General features: G+C 43.1%; 1 protein-coding gene across 1 annotated transcript in view; it reads left to right on the top strand.

Annotated features, from left to right (window-relative positions):
* The window catches only part of LOC311129575 (integrin alpha-M-like), an 83,225-nt gene that overhangs the window by 30,309 nt on the left and 33,940 nt on the right, over positions 1-18,976 (top strand). Inside the window, exons 13-18 of the mRNA XM_084161915.1 lie at positions 269-409; positions 521-733; positions 924-1,057; positions 7,908-8,050; positions 8,136-8,290; positions 18,819-18,950. Coding sequence (XP_084018041.1) covers positions 269-409; positions 521-733; positions 924-1,057; positions 7,908-8,050; positions 8,136-8,290; positions 18,819-18,950 — 918 coding nt within the window. The remainder of the gene's footprint in view (positions 1-268; positions 410-520; positions 734-923; positions 1,058-7,907; positions 8,051-8,135; positions 8,291-18,818; positions 18,951-18,976) is intronic.

The following is an 18,976-nucleotide window of genomic DNA, read 5'->3' as shown; positions in this document are numbered from 1 at the left end:
ATGTTGAAATTGTTGCATGTTGCGTTAATATTTTTGTTCAGTGTATTATTAAGTTCGCAGTTAACCATTGTTTTATTAATGTATCTCAGAAAAATTCCACTATCCCCCAAGTCTGGGTAGGTTCATGGCCCAGGATGTTTTGACTTTTTGACCAAACACTGCTGCAAAGCCTGACATTGGAATGGCACCAATAATATGGGCATGTATGTCAGTGCATGATTTAATTAATTGAGAAATAATTGTAATTGTGATTCTCTCATTCGTTCAGATTGGCGCTTATTTTGGGGCAGAGGTCTGTGCGATGGACGTGAATAAAGACTCATATAGCGACCTAGTCCTCATATCTGCTCCGATGTTCACAGACAGAGACAGAGAGGGCAGGGTATATGTCTGTACCATCAACGACAGGGTAATTGGTAGATATTTTTGACTCACCTCAAATTTGACTAATCGGACCACAAATGTGATTAAAACATGTTTCAGCCTGATCGCTTTTATTGATTGCCTGTTTTTCTCCCAGTCTGGGGTGGCCTGTCAATTAGTTGCTGAGATGACACTGGAGGGGGATGCAGGACAGATGGGCAGGTTTGGAACTTCTCTTGCCCCACTGCCTGACCTGAATGTGGATGGATTTAACGATTTAGCTGTCGGAGCACCTCTAGAGAACGATGGTCAAGGAAGTGTCTACATATTCCATGGGACAAGTAGTGGAATCAGCAAAATCAAATCTCAGGTATGTGGGAGAAAGAATGAAATCGAATGAGGGTGGAGGATATGAGCATAAAGAGAGAAAGATATTGTTTCCATTCTTTAAACTAAAGTGTAAATTCACTAGAGAAACACAGGAGAGATGATTGAAGGTGTAATTGAAAATTCTATCAAGATACCTGTATCTTTTCCTCTTCCTTTCCATCTCTTGATAGAGAATTTCAGGCTCGGATGTACAGTCTGGATTAAAGTATTTTGGACTGTCCATCAGCCAGACTTCTCTGGACATGAGTTCGGACTCTCTACCAGACTTGACCGTGGGATCTAAGGGGACTGTTCTCTTACTCAGGTATCTCCAAATAATATTTTAAGCCTTGTTTCCATTGGCATTTAAATTCAAGTCAGGTCGGGCTGGCCTTGACGGGCACAGCTCTAATTGCATATCCATTGCCTCTAGAATTTAGAAAGGATGACATGTTGTTGCTTATGAATTAGCCAAAGTAGCTAACACAGCTAGCTGGACAAATGTTGCTAGCTAACTAGAATTTGTAGAAGTCCTTGCTGATGACTACATGATCACAACTAGATAACTAGCTAACAAAATGATGAAGAACGATTTTAATTCACTTTCCATTACCCCATAGTGATAGTGCCAGCTTGCCAATTATTTTCGCTTGCTAGTTAGCTAGCCAAGTTTTTAGCTTGTTACCTAGCTAAACGGTTACCATCATAATTCGTTAACTCAATGAATAGGCAAGCTAGCTAGCTAAATTCGTACCTTGCTTACCATGGCATCGGCTACTAGCTAGCTAGCTAATATATATACAGTGGGGAGAACAAGTATTTGATACACTGCCGATTTTGCAGGTTTTCCTACTTACAAAGCATGTATAGGTCTGTAATTTTTATCATAGGTACACTTGAACTGTGAGAGACGGAATCTAAACCAAAAATCCAGAAAATCACATTGTATGATTTTTAAGTCATTAATTTGCATTTTATTGCATGACATAAGTATTTGATCACCTACCAACCAGTAAGAATTCCGGCTCTCACAGACTTGTTAGTTTTTCTTTAAGAAGCCCTCCTGTTCTCCACTCATTACCTGTATTAACTGCACCTGTTTGAACTCGTTACCTGTATAAAAGACACCTGTCCACACACTCAATCAAACAGACTCAACCTCTCCACAATGGCCAAGACCAGAGAGCTGTGTATGGACATCAGGGATAACATTGTAGACCTGCACAAGGCTGGGATGGGCTACAGGACAATAGGCAAGCAGCTTGGTGAGAAGGCAACAACTGTTGGCGCAATTATTAGAAAATGGAAGAAGTTCAAGATGACGGTCAATCCCCCTCGGTCTGGGGCTCCATGCAAGATCTCACCTCGTGGGGCATCAATGATCATGAGGAAGGTGAGGGATCAGCCCAGAACTACACGGCAGGACCTGGTCAATGACCTGAAGAGAGCTGGGACCACAGTCTCAAAGAAAACCATTAGTAACACACTACGCCGTCATGGATTAAAATCCTGCAGCGCACGCAAGGTCCCCCTGCTCAAGCCAGCGCATGTCCAGGCACATCTGAAGTTTGCCAATGACCATCTGGATGATCCAGAGGAAGAATGGGAGAAGGTCATGTGGTCTGATGAGACAAAAATAGAGCTTTTTGGTCTAAACTCCACTCGCCGTGTTTGGAGGAAGAAGAAGGATGAGTACAACCCCAAGAACACCATCCCAACCGTGAAGCATGGAGGTGGAAACATCATTCTTTGGGGACAGGACGACTGCACCGTATTGAGGGGAGGATGGATGGGGCCATGTATCGCGAGATCTTGGCCAACAACCTCCTTCCCTCAGTAAGAGCATTGAAGATGGGTCGTGGCTGGGTCTTTCAGCATGACAACGACCCGAAACACACAGCCAGAGCAACTAAGGAGTAGCTCCGTAAGAAGCATCTCAAGGTCCTGGAGTGGACTAGCCAGTCTCCAGACCTGAACCCAATAGAAAATCTTTGGAGGGAGCTGAAAGTCTGTATTGCCCAGCGACAGCCCCAAAACCTGAAGGATCTGGAGAAGGTCTGTATGGAGGAGTGGGCCAAAATCCCTGCTGCAGTGTGTGCAAACCTGGTCAAGACCTACAGGAAACGTATGATCTCTGTAATTGCAAACAAAGGTTTCTGTACCAAATATTAAGTTCTGCTTTTCTGATGTATTAAATACTTATGTCATGCAATAAAATGCAAATTAATTACTTAAAAATCATACAATGTGATTTTCTGGATTTTTGTTTTAGATTCCGTCTCTCGCAGTTGAAGTGTACCTATGATAAAAAAATACAGACCTCTACATGCTTTGTAAGTAGGAAAAACTGCAAAATCGGCAGTGTATCAAATACTTGTTCTCTCCACTGTATACATATTTTAAAGACACATTTGATAAGATGTATCTAGCTAGCTTTCAATGTATCAATATGACCTGGCTAGCTAAAATCCATGATAGCTAACGTTGTCTAACTAGCTCCCCAGCAAACAGGGGACGTCCTAAGGATCCGTCATTTTATTAGTGATTAGGACGTCACATGATGGTCCTCTGGGAACATTCTCTCAGGGACCTTTGTCTAGTTCCCTGTCAGTTTCCAGGACCATGTCAGGACGTTTTCAAGATGTTTTCAGGACATTTGTTTACCAGTCATCAGGACGGTGTCCCAAAACATTATAAGTAAAGTCATAAAATGTGATGAGAATTTTAAGGTAAGTGGGACCCTGTATATGTGGGCAGTTCAGGAATACTTCATTTTCCCCTTTTGATAAGAAATGACCATACTGTATTAAGCCAAGTTTTTATTAATGGATTACCTGAATTGGAAATGAAAAGTAAGTAAACCAACACAAGCTTTACATTCATAAAATGTGTAGTGTAAATTGCCACAGTAGATTCTCTGTGGGAAATACCTAATTTCAGTTGTACAGAATGATTGTCAAATAGTTAAATCTGTGCTTAGGTTTAATTTATTCTGAAGATAAATAGTCTTGAACAATGTTGCCAGTAATCAGGACTTCCCAAGCGAATTTTTTAAAAATATATTACAAGTATACTAAAATATAGTTAAATATACAAAAAAATCTAATAATGTACTTCAAATATGAGATCATTACACTTCAATACACTTATTAAAAGTGTACTTCAATTTCAAACGCTTTAATTGTTTCAAAATATATGTGGAGTTGTTTTTAAGTTGAAGCATTGATTCTTTTTATGAAACAGCTTGTGAGTGATCAACTACACTATAAGTATACAGTGCCTTGCAAAAGTATTCATACCCCTTGTATTTCTTCAAATGTTAATGTGTTACAAAGTGGGATTAAAATGTATTGAATTGTCATTTGTTGTCCACAATGAACTCAAAATACTCTGTAATGTCAAAGTGGAAGAAAAAATGGATAACTAAAATATAGTCGTTGCATAAGTGTTCAGTCCCTTTGTTTAGTCAAGCCTAAATTAGTTTATGAGTAAAATGTGGCTTAACAAATCACTGAGTATGTTACATGGACTCTGTGTGAAATAATAGTGGTTGACATGATTTTTTTATTACCAACTCTTCCTCTGTCCCCCATACATACAACATATGAAAGGTCCCTCAGTCAAGTGTTGAATTTCAAGCACAGATTCAACTACACTGAACAAAAATATAAACGCAACATGTAAAGTGTTGGTCATGAGCTGAAATAAAAGATCCCAGAAATTTTCCATACACACCAAAAGCTTATTTCTCTCATATTTTGTGCACAAATTTGTTTACATCCCTGTTAGTGAGCATTTCTCCTTTGACAAGATAATCCATCCACCTGACAGGTGTGGCATATCAAGAAGCTGATTAAACAGCATGATCATTACACAGGTGCACCTTGTGCTGGGGACAATAAAAGGCCACTCTAAAATGTGCAGTTTTGTCACACAACACAATGCCACAGATGTCTCAAGTTTTGAGGGAGCATGCAATTGACTGCAGGTAGGTCCACCAGAGCTGTTAATAGATAATTTAATGTTCATTTCTCTACCATAAGCTGCCTCCAACGTCGTTTTAGAGAATTTGGCAGTACGTCCAACTGGCCTCACAACTGCAGACTGTGTGTAACCATGCCAGCCCAGGACCTCTACATCCAGCTTCTTCACCTGCGGGATCGTCTGAGACCAATCACCCAGACAGCTGATGAAACTGTGGGTTTGCACAACCGAATAATTTCGGAAGCTCATCTGCGTGCTCGTCGTCCTCACCAGGGTCTTGACCTGACTGCAGTTCGGTGTTGTAACTGACTTCAGTGGGCAAATGCTCACCTTCGATGGCCACTGGAATGCTGGAGAAGTGTGCTCTTCATGGATGAATCCCGGTTTCAGCTGTACCGGGCAGATGGCAGACAGCGTCGTGTGGGCGAGCGGTTTGCTGATGTCAACGTTGTGAACAGAGTGCCCCATGGTGGTGGTGTGGTTATGGTATGGGCAGGCATAAGTTACGGACAACGAACACAATTGCATTTTATCAATGGCAATTTGAATGCACAGAGATACTGTGACGAGATCCGGAGGCCCATTGTCTTGCCATTCATCTGCCACCATCACCTTATGTTTCAGCATGATAATGCACGGCCCCATGTTGCAAGGATCTGTACACAATTCATGGAAGCTGAAAATGTCCCAGTTCTTCCATGGCCTGCATATTCACCAGACATGTCACCCATTGAGCATGTTTAGGATGCTCTGGGTTGACGTGTACAACAGCGTGTTCCAGTTCCCGCCAATATCCAGCAACTTCGCACAGACATTGAAGAGGAGTGGGAAAACATTCCACAGGCCACAATCAACAGCCTGATCAACTCTATGCGAAGGAGATGTGTCGCACTGCATAAGGCAAATGGTGGTCACACCAGATACTGACTGGTTTTCTGATCCACGCCCCTATTTTTTAAAAAGTTATCTGTGACCAACAGATGCATATTTGTATTCCCAGTCATGTGAAATCCATAGATTAGGGCCTAATGAATTAATTTCAATTGACTGATTTCCTTATATGAACTGTAAAAAAAAATCTGTAAAATCTTTGAAATTGTTGCATGTTGCATTTATATCTTGGTTCAGTGTAAAACCATCTCCCCTCTCAATGATGACATATTGCTTTAACATATGAAACTGTTTCAAATGTTATATTCCCCTCCAGAAATGATCCCAAAAACATATTAAAGTAATATCTTTAGGGCCTGTACATGAACCATTTTGCAGGCAGGTGTGCTATTTTAGCAATAAGCATTATCACCTATAGTCTGGTGCATGGCTGAAGCATGGGGTTGCTCATCTGCATTGTGTACCCCAATGGGCAAATCAATAGCTAGATCACAGACTCTAAATATGAGCCTGTTGCTTGTTAAATGCCCCCCAAAAAACTTCCAATGGCATTAGAGCCTAAAAATAATAATGGTTGCAATTGAGATCAGCTGTGCTTAGCTCATATTGATGGTTTACTGAGAGATCACCTCGTGGTGTGGCAGTGCTCACTGTTGGTTGCAATTGACACAGTATGTCCTGAGAACGTTCTAAAAACATCCTGACCTGTTCCTCAATGATGTCCCAGGAACATAGAGGGAACTAGACAAAAGTCTCCCAGAAAACGTTCCTTGTGACCATCGCATGACATCCCGATGACAGGAAAAAATAATATATTGGGAACGTCCTAAAAACATCTTTAGGGACATCCCCAGAACAATCTGGGAACTAGACAAAAACCTCCAGGGGACCATGACAGAAAGTGCTAAGAAGGCCCTATACATGTCCTTGGGGGACGTCCCCTGAACAAACTGGGTACTAGACAAAAACCTCCAGGGAACCATGACAGAACATTCTAAGAGGGTCCTATAAACATCCTTCGGGACATCCACCGAACAAACCGGGAACTAGACAAAAACCGACACAGGACCATGACACAACGTCCTCAAATCATCTTGGCGACGTCCCCGGAACAAACCAGGAACTAAACAAAACCTCCATGGGACCAAGACACAACATCTTGGGAACGTCCTAAAATCATCCTTGGGTACGTCCCCGGAAAAAGCTGGGAACTAGTCAAAACCTCCACAGGACCACGACACAATGTCCTGATTACTTTAGGGAGCATTTCATGACATTCGAGGGATGTCCTAATGACTCATTTTTGTTTGCAGGGTCGTTTCAACTCTGATTTGCAAGCTAACATTAGCTAGCTAGCATTCGAGGGCTGCTAACCAAAAACAACATGCCTGACTCTGTTCTAACAAAAGGTTATTGTTCAGCAGCCTGGTCTCATAGACTGGATGTAATATAGTAAATGTAAATCCAGGACACTCAAATTAGTATGTATGTTACATTTGGTATGGTTGCATAAGATAGAAGGTTGCGTAAGGCAAAAATTAAAGGAGGGTGGGGATATAAGACGAACGTGTATCAACCCAAAGGTTGCGTGTTCAAATCTCATCATGGACAACTTTAGCATTTTAGCTAATTAGCAACATTTCAACTACTTACAACTTTTTAGCTACTTTGCAATTACTTAGCATTTTAGCTAACCCTAACCATAACCCTTTCAGCTAACCTTAACCCTAACCTTAACCCTTTTAGCTAACCCTGACCTTAATCCTTTAACCTAACTCCTATCCTTAACCCTAACCCCTAGTCTAGCTAACGTTAGCCACCTAGTTAAAATTAGCAACAAAAAATTGGAACATCATACGAATTGTAATTTGTAACATATAATACGAAATGGATGATGGGAATCCACAAATGAATACATACCATACAAACATAACATATCATACTAAGTGGAGTGTCATGTCTGACTATTGCAGTACCTCAGCTAATTAGCTAGCTAGCAGCAACAAATTCAAAGCCAAACGTATCAGCAAGTGATCAGCTAGCTGGTGGTTGCATTGTAACGGCGTCATCGGCCTGAACCTAATCCAGCCAGCACCAGTTGTGAATCTGGGCTGCGTTGGCCCGGGCCTCCCTGACCCAGCTCAAATTTGAACATTCTAAATCGAGCCAGCTCGAATTTGGCCCTAATTTAGGTGTAAATGGAAATTGGGCTTTAGAGGCCGATAACTCACCCTTCATTGTGGAATATTCGTATACTTTGAGCATCATACTGATACACTGTTAATGTATTTCTTTTCCAGGTCCAGGCCTATAGTAACATTGACGGCACAAGTTTCCTTCAACCCATCCAAAATCCCCACCAACCAGTCAGACTGCAATACACCCCTGATAAACATTGCTAAAGTCTGTTTCACCATGACCAGACAGACAACAGACACAAAAGGTTTCTTGAACTCAACATTGTTCTTATCTACATATGCATGCGAGTAGCGTATCCTTTTCATTAAATGCAATCTCTTTTGCTCCAGATCTTGAAGCAAAGATTAACTATACTTTAACACTGGACGTGACCCGCCAAGCTCCTAACTATCGTGCTTATATCAGTCCAAAGATACGGGAGGAAACGAAAACTGTTACATTGAGACTTCAAGAGAAATGCTTCAATCATAACTTCTTCATTGAGGTAGGTCTGAAACTTCGCCGTCCATTTGGGTTTGCCAAAAAGTTCTCAATGACCCAAATAGACAGTATTAGTATAATCTCATCCCCAAGGACACAGTGCTCATAAACTTGGTACACCAACGACTCGAATCTGGCATTCATGTGAGTGAACTTAGTTAGTAAAGTATTTTCATTTGTCATTATTTGAGCTTGGCTCTGAATCAGAAAGAAATGCATAGGCAGGAAAATCGACAGATTATCAATTTTTTTCTCATTCTGATGATATCTAGTGGGCTATGAGGGGCATAACACGGCTATGAGGGGCATAGCACTTTATAGGGAAAATCTCTATGTTTATGTTCACAGGAATGGGAATATCTCAAAATCTCAATTTAGCCCTTTGGGGACATTTCTCTCATCATTAGTTGAGCACTTGTCTCAATCTTTTCGCCCCAGTTTGACATGTTCAATGCCTGTGCATGGTAGGGATGAGACAGGTTGAAAGTGTGCCACAAAGTGTCTTGCAACAGGTGATTCAGCCACCATTCTCCTGATGGTACTCTTGTGCTCACTGATTCTAGTCTTCAGGGGACTGCTGGTTTTCCAAACATAACCCAAGCCACAGGGGCAGGTGAGCATGTACAGTGCCTTCAGAAAGTATTGATACCCCTTGACCTATTCGACATTTTATTGTGTTACAGCCTGAATTGAACAACAAAAAATCACCCATCTACACACAATACCACATAATGACAAAGTGAAAACATGTTTTTAGAAATATTTGCACATTTCTTGAAAATGAAATACAGAATTATCTCATTTACATACACTACCGTTAAAAAGTTTGGGGTCACTTAGAAATGTCCTTGTTTTCGAAAGAAAAGCAATTTTTTTGTCCATTAAAATAACATCAAATTTATCAGAAATACAGTGTAGACATTGTTAATGTTGTAAATGACTATTGTAGCTGGAAACGGCTGATTTTATATGGAATATCTACATAGGCGTACAGAGGCCCATTATCAGCAACCATCAGTCCTGTGTTCCAATGGCACGTTGTGTTTGCTAATCCAAGTTTATCATTTTAAAAGGCTAATTGATAATTGGAAAACCCTTTTGCAATGATGTTAGCACAGCTGAAAACTGATGTGCTAATTAAAGAAAAAAACTGGCCTTCTTGAGACAAGTTGAGTATCTGGAGCATCAGCAATTGTGGGTTCGATTACAGGCACAAAATGGCCAGAAACAAAGAACATTCTTCTGAAACTCGTCGGTCTATTCTTGTTCTGAGAAATGAAGGCTATTCCAGTCATCCACCGTAGGAGCCTTGGTCTGACTCTGATGCCACGGTGCCAGAACCAGTTGATAACCTAAAACACATTGAAATGGCATTAGGTTATTGGAGGAATGACGGAGAGAGTTCTGGGCATATTCGGCCCATGGCAAGAACACCGACCACTCCCCCGGCCGGTCCTGGCAGTGGGACCCCAGGAACCTACCCACATCCTGATTCACCCGTTCCACGTGCCCATTAGAGTCGGGGTGAAAACCAGAGGTCAGGCTGACCGAGACCCCCAGACGTTCCATGAATGCCTTCCAGACCTTGGATGTGAACTGGGGACCCCGGTCAGACACTATGTCCTCTGGTACCCCGTAGTGCCGGAAGATGTGTGTAAACAGGGCCTCCGCAGTCTGCAGGGCCGTGGGGAGACCGGGCAGAGGAAGGAGGCGGCAGGCATTGGAAAAGCGGTCCACAACGACCAGGATGGTGGTGTTACCTTGAGAGAGGGGAAGATCAGTAAGGAAATCAATACTCAAGTGGGAGCATGGCCGTTGTGGAACTGGTAAGGGTTGTAACTTACCCGCTGCGAGGTGCCTAGGTGCCTTACTCCGAGCAGGAGGAGACATAAACCCTCACGTCCTTAGCCAAGGTAGGCCACCACCCATGCTTTCCGGTCAGGCAGCGCACTGTATGACCGATATCTGGGTGACCAGAGGAGGGGGACGTGTATGCCCAATAGATCAGACGGTCACAGACAAGAGCAGGCACGTACTGCAGCCCAGCTGGACACTGAGGTGGAGATGGCTCTGTGCGTAACGCCTGCTCTATATCCGCGTCCATCACCCATACTACCGGCGCCACAATGCAGGTGGCCGGGAGTATGGGGGTGTTGTCTCTGGGCCTCTCCTCTGTGTCGTACAGCCGTGACAATATGTCTGCCTTCACGTTCTTTATACCCGGGATGTATGATAGTGTAAAATCAAACCGGGTGAAGAATAGGGCCCACCTGGCCGGATGTACTCCAGGTTACGGTGGTCCATCCAGATGAGGAAAGGGTGTTTCACCCCTCGAGCCAGTGCCTCCACTCGGTCAGGGCTCGGAAAACAGCCAACAGCTCCCGATCACCAACGTCGTAGTTCTGCTCCGCCGGGCTGAGCTTCATGGAGAAGAAGGCACAGGGGCGGAGCTTGGGTAGCGTGCCCGAGCGTTGAGATAGGACCGCGCCTGTCTCTACCTCGGACGCATCCACCTCCACTACGAACGGTAGTGATGGATCGGGGTGGGCCAGTACCGGGTCTGAGGTGAACAGACCCCTCAGGTTACTGAAGGCCCTGTTAGCCTCAACAGACCAGCAGAGCCGGGACGGCCCACCCTTCAACAGAGATGTGATTTGAGCTGCGACCTTGCCAAAGCCCCGGATAAACCTCCGATAGTAGTTGGCAAAGCCAATAAAGCGCTGGTCTTAGGTCAGTTAGGATCACCACTTTATTTTAAGAATGTGAAATGTCAGAATAATAGTAGAGAGAATGATTTATTTCAGCTTTTATTTCTTTCATCACATTCCCAGTGGGTCAGAAGTTTACATACACTCAATTACTATTTGGTAGCATTTCCTTTAAATTGTTTAACTTGGGTCAAACGTTTCGGGTAGCCTTCCACAAGCTTCCCACAATAAGTTGGGTGAAATTTGGCCCATTCCTCCTGACAGAGCTGGTGTAACTGAGTCAGGTTTGTAGGCCTCCTTGCTCGCACACGCTTTTTCAGTTCTGCCCACAAATGTTCTATAGGATTGAGGTCAGGTCTTTGTGATGGTCACTCCAATACCTTGACTTTGTTGTCCGTAAGCCATTTTGCCACAACTTTGGAAGTATGCTTGCGGTCATTGTCTATTTGGAAGACCCATTTGCGACCAAGCTTTAACTTCCTGACTGATGTCTTGAGATGTTGCTTCAATATATCCACATAATTTTCCTTCCTCATGATGCCATCGATTTTGTGAAGTGCACCAGTCCCTCCTTCAGCAAAGCACCCCCACAGCATGATGCTGCCACCCCCGTGCTTCACGGTTTGGATGGTGTTCTTCGGCTTGCAAGCAACCCCCTTTTTCCTCCAAACATAACGATGGTCATTATGGCCAAACAGTTCAATTTTTGTTTCATCAGACCATTTACATTTTAGTCATTTCGCAGAGGCTCTTACCCAGAGCGACTTATAGTTAGTGAGTGCGTACATTTTCATACTGGGCCCCCGTGGGAAACGAACCCACAACCCTGGCGTTGCAAGCACCATGCTCTACCAACTGAGCTACAGAGGACATGTCTCCAAAGAGTACGATCTTTGTCCCAATGTGCAGTTGCAAACCGTAGTCTGGCTTTTTTATGGCGGTTTTGGAGCAGTGGCTACTTCCTTGCTGAGCGGCCTTTCAGGTTATGTCGATAAAGGACTCGTTTTACTGTGGATATAGATACTTTTGTACCTGTTTCCTCCAACATCTTCACAGGGTCCTTTGCTGTTGTTCTGGGATTGATTTAGAACGTATCTCCTTCCTGAGCGGTATGACGACTGCGTGGTCCAATGGTGTTTATACTTGCGTACTATTGTTCGTACAGATGAACGTGGTACCTTCAGGCGTTTAGAAATTACTCCCAAGGATGAACCAGACTTGTGGAGGTCTACAATTATTTTTCTGAGGTCTTGGCTGATTTCTTTTGATTTTCCCATGATGTCAAGCAAAGAGGCACTGTTTGAAGGTAGGCCTTGAAATACACCCACAGGTACACCGCCAATTGACTCAAATGATGTCAATTAGCCTATCAGAAGCTTCTAAAGCCATGACATCATTTTCTGGAATTTTCCAAGCTGTTTAAAGGCATAGTCAACTTAGTGTATGTAAACTTCTGACCCACTGGAATTGTGATACAGTGAATTATAAGTGAAATAATCTGTCTATAAACAATTGTTGGAAAAATTACTTGTGTCATGCACAAAGTAGATGTCCTAACGGACTTGCCAAAACTATAGTTTGTTAACAAGGAATTTGTGGAGTGGTTGAAAAACAAGTTTTAATGACTCCAACCTAAGTGTATGTAAACTTCCGACTTCAATTGTATGTCTCCATAGCCTCCGTTTCAGCCTGCGACAGGGGATACACATGACTCCTGGGAGGCACAGCGTCTACCCGGAGGTTTATCGCGCAATCCCCTGCCCGATGAGGTGGTAATTTGGTCGCTTGAATTTTAGAAAACGTATGCGCCAAATCGAGGTATTCGGGGGGAATGCGCACGGTGGATGTACCGTCTGGACCGACTGTCTTTCCACCGTGGTTGCACCAACGGAAACACCTAGACACCTACCCTGACAATCTCTCGACCACCCCGTGAGAACACTCTGCAGCCATGAATAGGTGGGGTTGTGGAGAGCTAACCAGGGAAGCCCTAACACAACAGGGAAATCAGGAGACTCAATAATAACAAAAGTGACTTGCTCTTGATGAGTCTTGTGCGTAACCATACTGACTGGTACTGTAACCTCCCTAACGAACCCATACCCTTATGGTTGACTGTCAAGTGCTCTGATGGGGAGTGGAATGGATAGGGGAACCAATGTAATGCCTAGACTATGTGAAGATGACCTGTCCATAAAGTTCCCAGCTGAGCCTGAATCTACCAGCGCCTTACACTGGGGACCTACAGTGTAATCAGGAAAGTAGATGGGTAGGGTACAGTGCGCATCAGAGGGCTCTGAATGAGTGTGGGTGTTCGATACCTGGGGTGACACGAGAGTGCCCTGCCTGTCGCCTCCAGACCCAAAATAACGCTGACGACAGCGTGCAGTGGAATATTTTCTCGTGCCACCAGAGTGACACTGGCGCTGTCGTCCTCCGCTCTCCCGGATCGCCGCTCCATCAGCTCGTGATCCGGGTTGGGGGGGGGGGGGGGGTGGAACGGGCAGGCCCCCTCCTTGATGTCCTCAGGTTGTCCAACCCGAATGGCCATGTCCACCATTTGAGTGAAAGACAAAAGGCTAGCTCCCTTCGGATGTCCTCCCGTAGATGGCACCGGAAGTGGTCGATGAGGTCCCGCTCGTTCCACCCGGACCCAGCTGCTAGAGTCCGGAACTCCAGGGCGAAGTCCTGTGCGGTCCTGGTCCCCTCCCTCAGACGAGGGCGGACACCTTCTCCCGCTCCGATGGGGCTGGGCTGATTTTGGAATAGTATAGCTCCAGTTGGAGGAGGAATCCCTGGCAGAGAGCAGCTGTCCCATCGAAATCCCGTGGTAGGGATATATGGATCCCTCTGGGTGCTGGGGTGTGGGTGGCTGGATCCAGTCGCCCAGCTGGTCCCGACAGATCGGGTCCTCTCCTCTCCAGGTGTTGGACAACATTTGCCCATTATTATTTTTTAATTTCTTCAAGCTCTGTCAAATTGGTTGTTGATCATTGCTAGACATCCATTTTCAGGTCTTAACATAGATTGTCAAGTAGATTTACAGTACCAGTCAAAGGTTTGGACACACCTACTCATTCAAGGGTTTTTCTTTATTTTTTACTATTTTCTACATTGTAGAATAATAGTGAAGACATCAAAACTATGAAAAAACACATATGGAATCATATAGTAACCAAAACGTGTATATTAGAGATTCATAAAATAGCCACCCTTTCCCTTTATGACAGCTTTGCATACACTTGGGATTCTCTCAACCAGCATCGCCTGGAATGCTTTTCCAACAGTCTTGAAGGAGTTCCCACATATGCTGAGCACTTGTTGGCTGCTTTTCCTTCACTCTGTTGTCCGACTCATCCCAAACCATCTCAATTGGGTTGAGGTTAGGGGATTGTGGAGGCCAGGTCATCTGATGCAGCACTCCATCACTCTCCTTCTTGGTAAAATAGCCCTTACACTGCCTGGAGGTGTTGGGTCATTGTCCTGTCGAAAAACAAATGATAGTCCCACTAAGCCCAAACCAGATGGGATGGCGTATCATTGCAGAATGCTGTGGTAGCCATGCTGGTTAAGTGTGCCTTGAATTCTAAATAAATCACAGACAGTGTCACCAGCAAAGCACCCCCACACCATAACACCTCCTCCTCCATGCTTTACGGTGGGAACTACACTTGCGGAGATAATCCATTCACCCACACCGCGTCTCACAAAGACACAGCGATTGGAACCAAAAATCTTCAATTTAGACTCCAGACCAAAGGACACATTTCCACTGGTCTAATGTCCATTGCTCGTGTTTCTTGGCCCAAGCAGGTCTCTTCTCATTATTTGTGTCCTTTAGTAGTGCTTTCTTTGCAGCAATTCAACCATGAAGGCCTGATTCACACAGTCCCCTCTGAACAGTTGATGTTGAGATGTGTCTGTGACTTGAACTCTGTGAAGCATTTATTTGGGCTGCAATTTCTGAGGCTGGTAACTCTAATGAACTTATCCTCTGCAGCAGAGGTAACTCTGGGTCTTTCATTCCTGTGGCGGTCCTCATGTGAGCCAGTTTCATCATAGCGCTTGATGGTTTTTACGACTGCACTTGAAGAAACTTTCAAAGTTCTTGAAATGTTCCAAATTGACTGACCTTCATGTCTTAAAGTAATGATGGCCTGTTGCTTCTCTTTGCTTATTTGAGCTGTTCTTGCCATGATATGGACTTGGTCTTTTACCAAATCGGGCTATCTTCTGTATACCCCCCCTACCTTGTCACAACACAACTGATTGGCTCAAACACATTAAGAAGGAAATAAATTCCACAAATTAACTTTTAACAAGACACACCTGTCAATCTAAATGCATTCCAGGTGACTACCTCATGAAACTGGTTGAGAGAATGCCAAGAGTGTGCAAATGGTGGCTATTTGAAGATTCTCAAATATAAAATATATTTTGATTTGTTTAACACTTTTTTGGTTACTATATGATTCCATATGTGTTATTTCATAGTTTTGATGTCTTCACTATTATTCTACAATGTATAAAAAAAATTAAAAAAAATAAGAAAATCCCTTGAATAAGTAGGTGTGTCCAAACTTTTGAATGGTAGTGTAAGTCAAAACTGTAACTCAGCCACTCAGGAACATTCATAGCAACCAACTCGTGTAGATTTGTGTTTTAGGTTATTGTCCTGCTGAGGTCAGTGTCTGGTGGAAAGCAGCCTGAACCAGGTTTCCTCTAGGATTTTGCCTGTGCTTAGCTCCATTCCGTTTATTTTTTATCTTTACACCACTGCAATTCCGCTTAGTACAACTGTATGATTCAGTGCAATATGCCGATCACATTATTTAAAATATCAGAATTTGTTAAAAAAGGTTATACATGCCAACATATTAGGCATATTGGGCAGCAGGTAGCCTAGTGGTTAGAGCGTTCCGCCAGTAACCGAAAGGTTGCTAGTTCGAAGAGCCGACAAGGTGAAAAATCAATTGATCTGCCCTTGAGCAAGGTACTTAACCCTAATTACTTCAGGGTTGCTATCAATAATGTCTGATCCCTGCCCGTGATCCCAATCTCAGGGGGAGTTGGGATATGCAAAAAAAAACGAATTTCTACCTCACACTTGTACATGTAGTGAAACAGGACAAATATACAGTGTACGCACCTCCGATTTGAACTTTGAAGAATTAAGAGTAGGCAAAATGGTTTCATACTCGCGAAGTACCTATAGGCCTACAACGCCCGATCTCTTATTTAATTGGACCCACTTTACAGTAGTAAATAGATAAACTATCCAGAGCACAGTTTAACGGTAGAACAGACGGTTCACTTTTTCCATTTACGTTTTTTTAGGCTACTGTGTATATGTCTGAATAGCCTACAGTAATTTAAAACGTCTCAAGTAAACAATATTTAATTTATATACATAATACATAGTTTCATAACATTGCAGAATAAATTCCTGGCCACCTTTTCTGTCCATGATGGGTTCATATGCCCGAAGAAGCTTTAGCCTACAACAAATTTAATTGGGACTATTAGATAGGCTATAATTTCAAGTATTTTGTTCAATGCATCCGAAAGGGAGCACGGTTTATAATATACAGTATAATTTTTTTTTGAAGTGTGTAGGCTACCACTGTAGTTAAACAAAATGTTTGAGTAGACTAGACAATGTTTCAAAATTCACGGGCAGTGCAGCATATTTCGGTTGGGGAAAAAGTTGATGCAAAACATTATTGAATTCAAATGATATGTTTGCAATAGTTTTTTTTATTCCAGAAACTGTCAGACACAGCAAATGTTACTGTAAACGTTTAAAAAAGTATATGGTCAGCCACCAATTGTGCAAGATCTCCCACTTAAAAAGATGAGAGAGGCATGTAATTTTCATCATAGGTACACGTCAACTATGACAGACAAATTGAGATTTTTTTTCTCCAGAAAATCACATTGTAGGATTTCTAATGAATTTATTTGCAAATTATGGTGGAAAATAAGTATTTGGTCACCTACAAACAAGCAAGATTTCTGGCTCTCACAGACCTGTAACTTCTTCTTTAAGAGGCTCCTCTGTCCTCCACTCGTTACCTGTATTAATGGCACCTGTTTGAACTTGTTATCAGTATAAAAGACACCTGTCCACAACCTCAAACAGTCACACTCCAAACTCCACTATGGCCAAGACCAAAGAGCTGTCAAAGGACACCAGAAACAAAATTGTAGACCTGCACCAGGCTGGGAAGACTGAATCTGCAATAGGTAAGCAGCTTGGTTTGAAGAAATCAACTGTGGGAGCAATTATTAGGAAATGGAAGACATACAAGACCACTGATAATCTCCCTCGATCTGGGGCTCCACGCAAGATCTCACCCTGTGGGGTCAAAATGATCACAAGAACGGTGAGCAAAAATCCCAGAACCACACGGGGGGACCTAGTGAATGACCTGCAGAGAGCTGGGACCAAAGTAACAAAGCCTACCATCAGTAACACACTACACCGCCAGGGACTCAAATCCTGCAGTGCCAGACGTGTCCCCCTGCTTAAGTCAGTACATGTCCAGGCCCGTCTGAAGTTTGCTAGAGTGCATTTGGATGATCCAGAAGAGGATTGGGAGAATGTCATATGGTCAGATGAAACCAAAATAGAACTTTTTGGTAAAAACTTAACTCGTCGTGTTTGGAGGACAAAGAATGCTGAGTTGCATCCAAAGAACACCATACCTACTGTGAAGAATGGGGGTGGAAACATCATGCTTTGGGGCTGTTTTTCTGCAAAGGGACCAGGACGACTGATCCGTGTAAAGGAAAGAATGAATGGGGCCATGTATCGTGAGATTTTGAGTGAAAACCTTCATCAGCAAGGGCATTGAAGATGAAACGTGGCTGGGTCTTTCAGCATGACAATGATCCCAAACACACCGCCCTGGCAACGAAGGAGTGGCTTCGTAAGAAGCATTTCAAGGTCCTGGAGTGGCCTAGCCAGTCTCCAGATCTCAACCCCATAGAAAATCTTTGGAGGGAGTTGAAAGTCTGTGTTGCCCAGCGACAGCCCCAAAACATCACTGCTCTAGAGGAGATCTGCATGGAGGAATGGGCCAAAATACCAGCAACAGTGTGTGAAAACCTTGTGAAGACTTACAGAAAACGTTTGACCTGTGTCATTGCCAACAAAGGGTATATAACAAAGTATTGAGAAACTTTTGTTATTGACCAAATACTTATTTTCCACCATAATTTGCAAATAATTTCATAAAAAATCCTACAATGTGATTTTCTGGATTTTCCTCATTTTGTCTGTCATAGTTGACGTGTACCTATGATGAAAATTACAGGCCTCTCTCATCTTTTTAAGTGGGAGAACTTGCACAATTGGTGGCTGACTAAATACTTTTTTCCCCCAGTGTATTTCCTTGTTCACCAACTACCTTATCCTAATTCCAATTCTTCCAAAGTATACAGCAAACAAGGTTGTTATTGTCACCATAAAAGGTGAATGATGGGCGTTTTTCAGGCGGAGTTTTAATGCTCTAAGCAGTCAAAAGTATTTTTCGGGGTCCAATGAGAGAATAGCAGCTGAAACTTTGGAATGACTTACTGCACCTATTATGTGGAGAACACATCAAATTGTATCAGCCTTTAGTCTGGGCTTTATGGCTGTCATATGTCGACAACGTCAGAAGTGTATGCTCATTGGTTTCTCCCCTCTGTTATTACTATACACTCTAAAGGATACAGCCATACAGCCTTTACATTTCAAAGTTAACAATATCACAGTAAACCACTTTTTAGAGGAGTTTGAATGATGAAAAATGTCTCTGAAGATTATACTTTTTATAGGCTTGCCCAGAGGACGCCCTCAATGAACTGTCCAATGAACTTGACTTCACATTTGAAGGGTTGCCAACGACATCTTCTGGTGGCCTCAGCTCTAGCCTTTCCCCGCAGTCTCCGACTACAACGTATCATCCCGTATGTTTCTTCTCTTAACTTTTGAC

Source organism: Coregonus lavaretus (assembly GCF_964263955.1).
Source record: "Coregonus lavaretus genome assembly, chromosome: 1".
Classification (NCBI taxonomy): domain Eukaryota; kingdom Metazoa; phylum Chordata; class Actinopteri; order Salmoniformes; family Salmonidae; genus Coregonus; species Coregonus lavaretus.
This window is presented reverse-complemented; position numbering and strand designations above follow the sequence as displayed.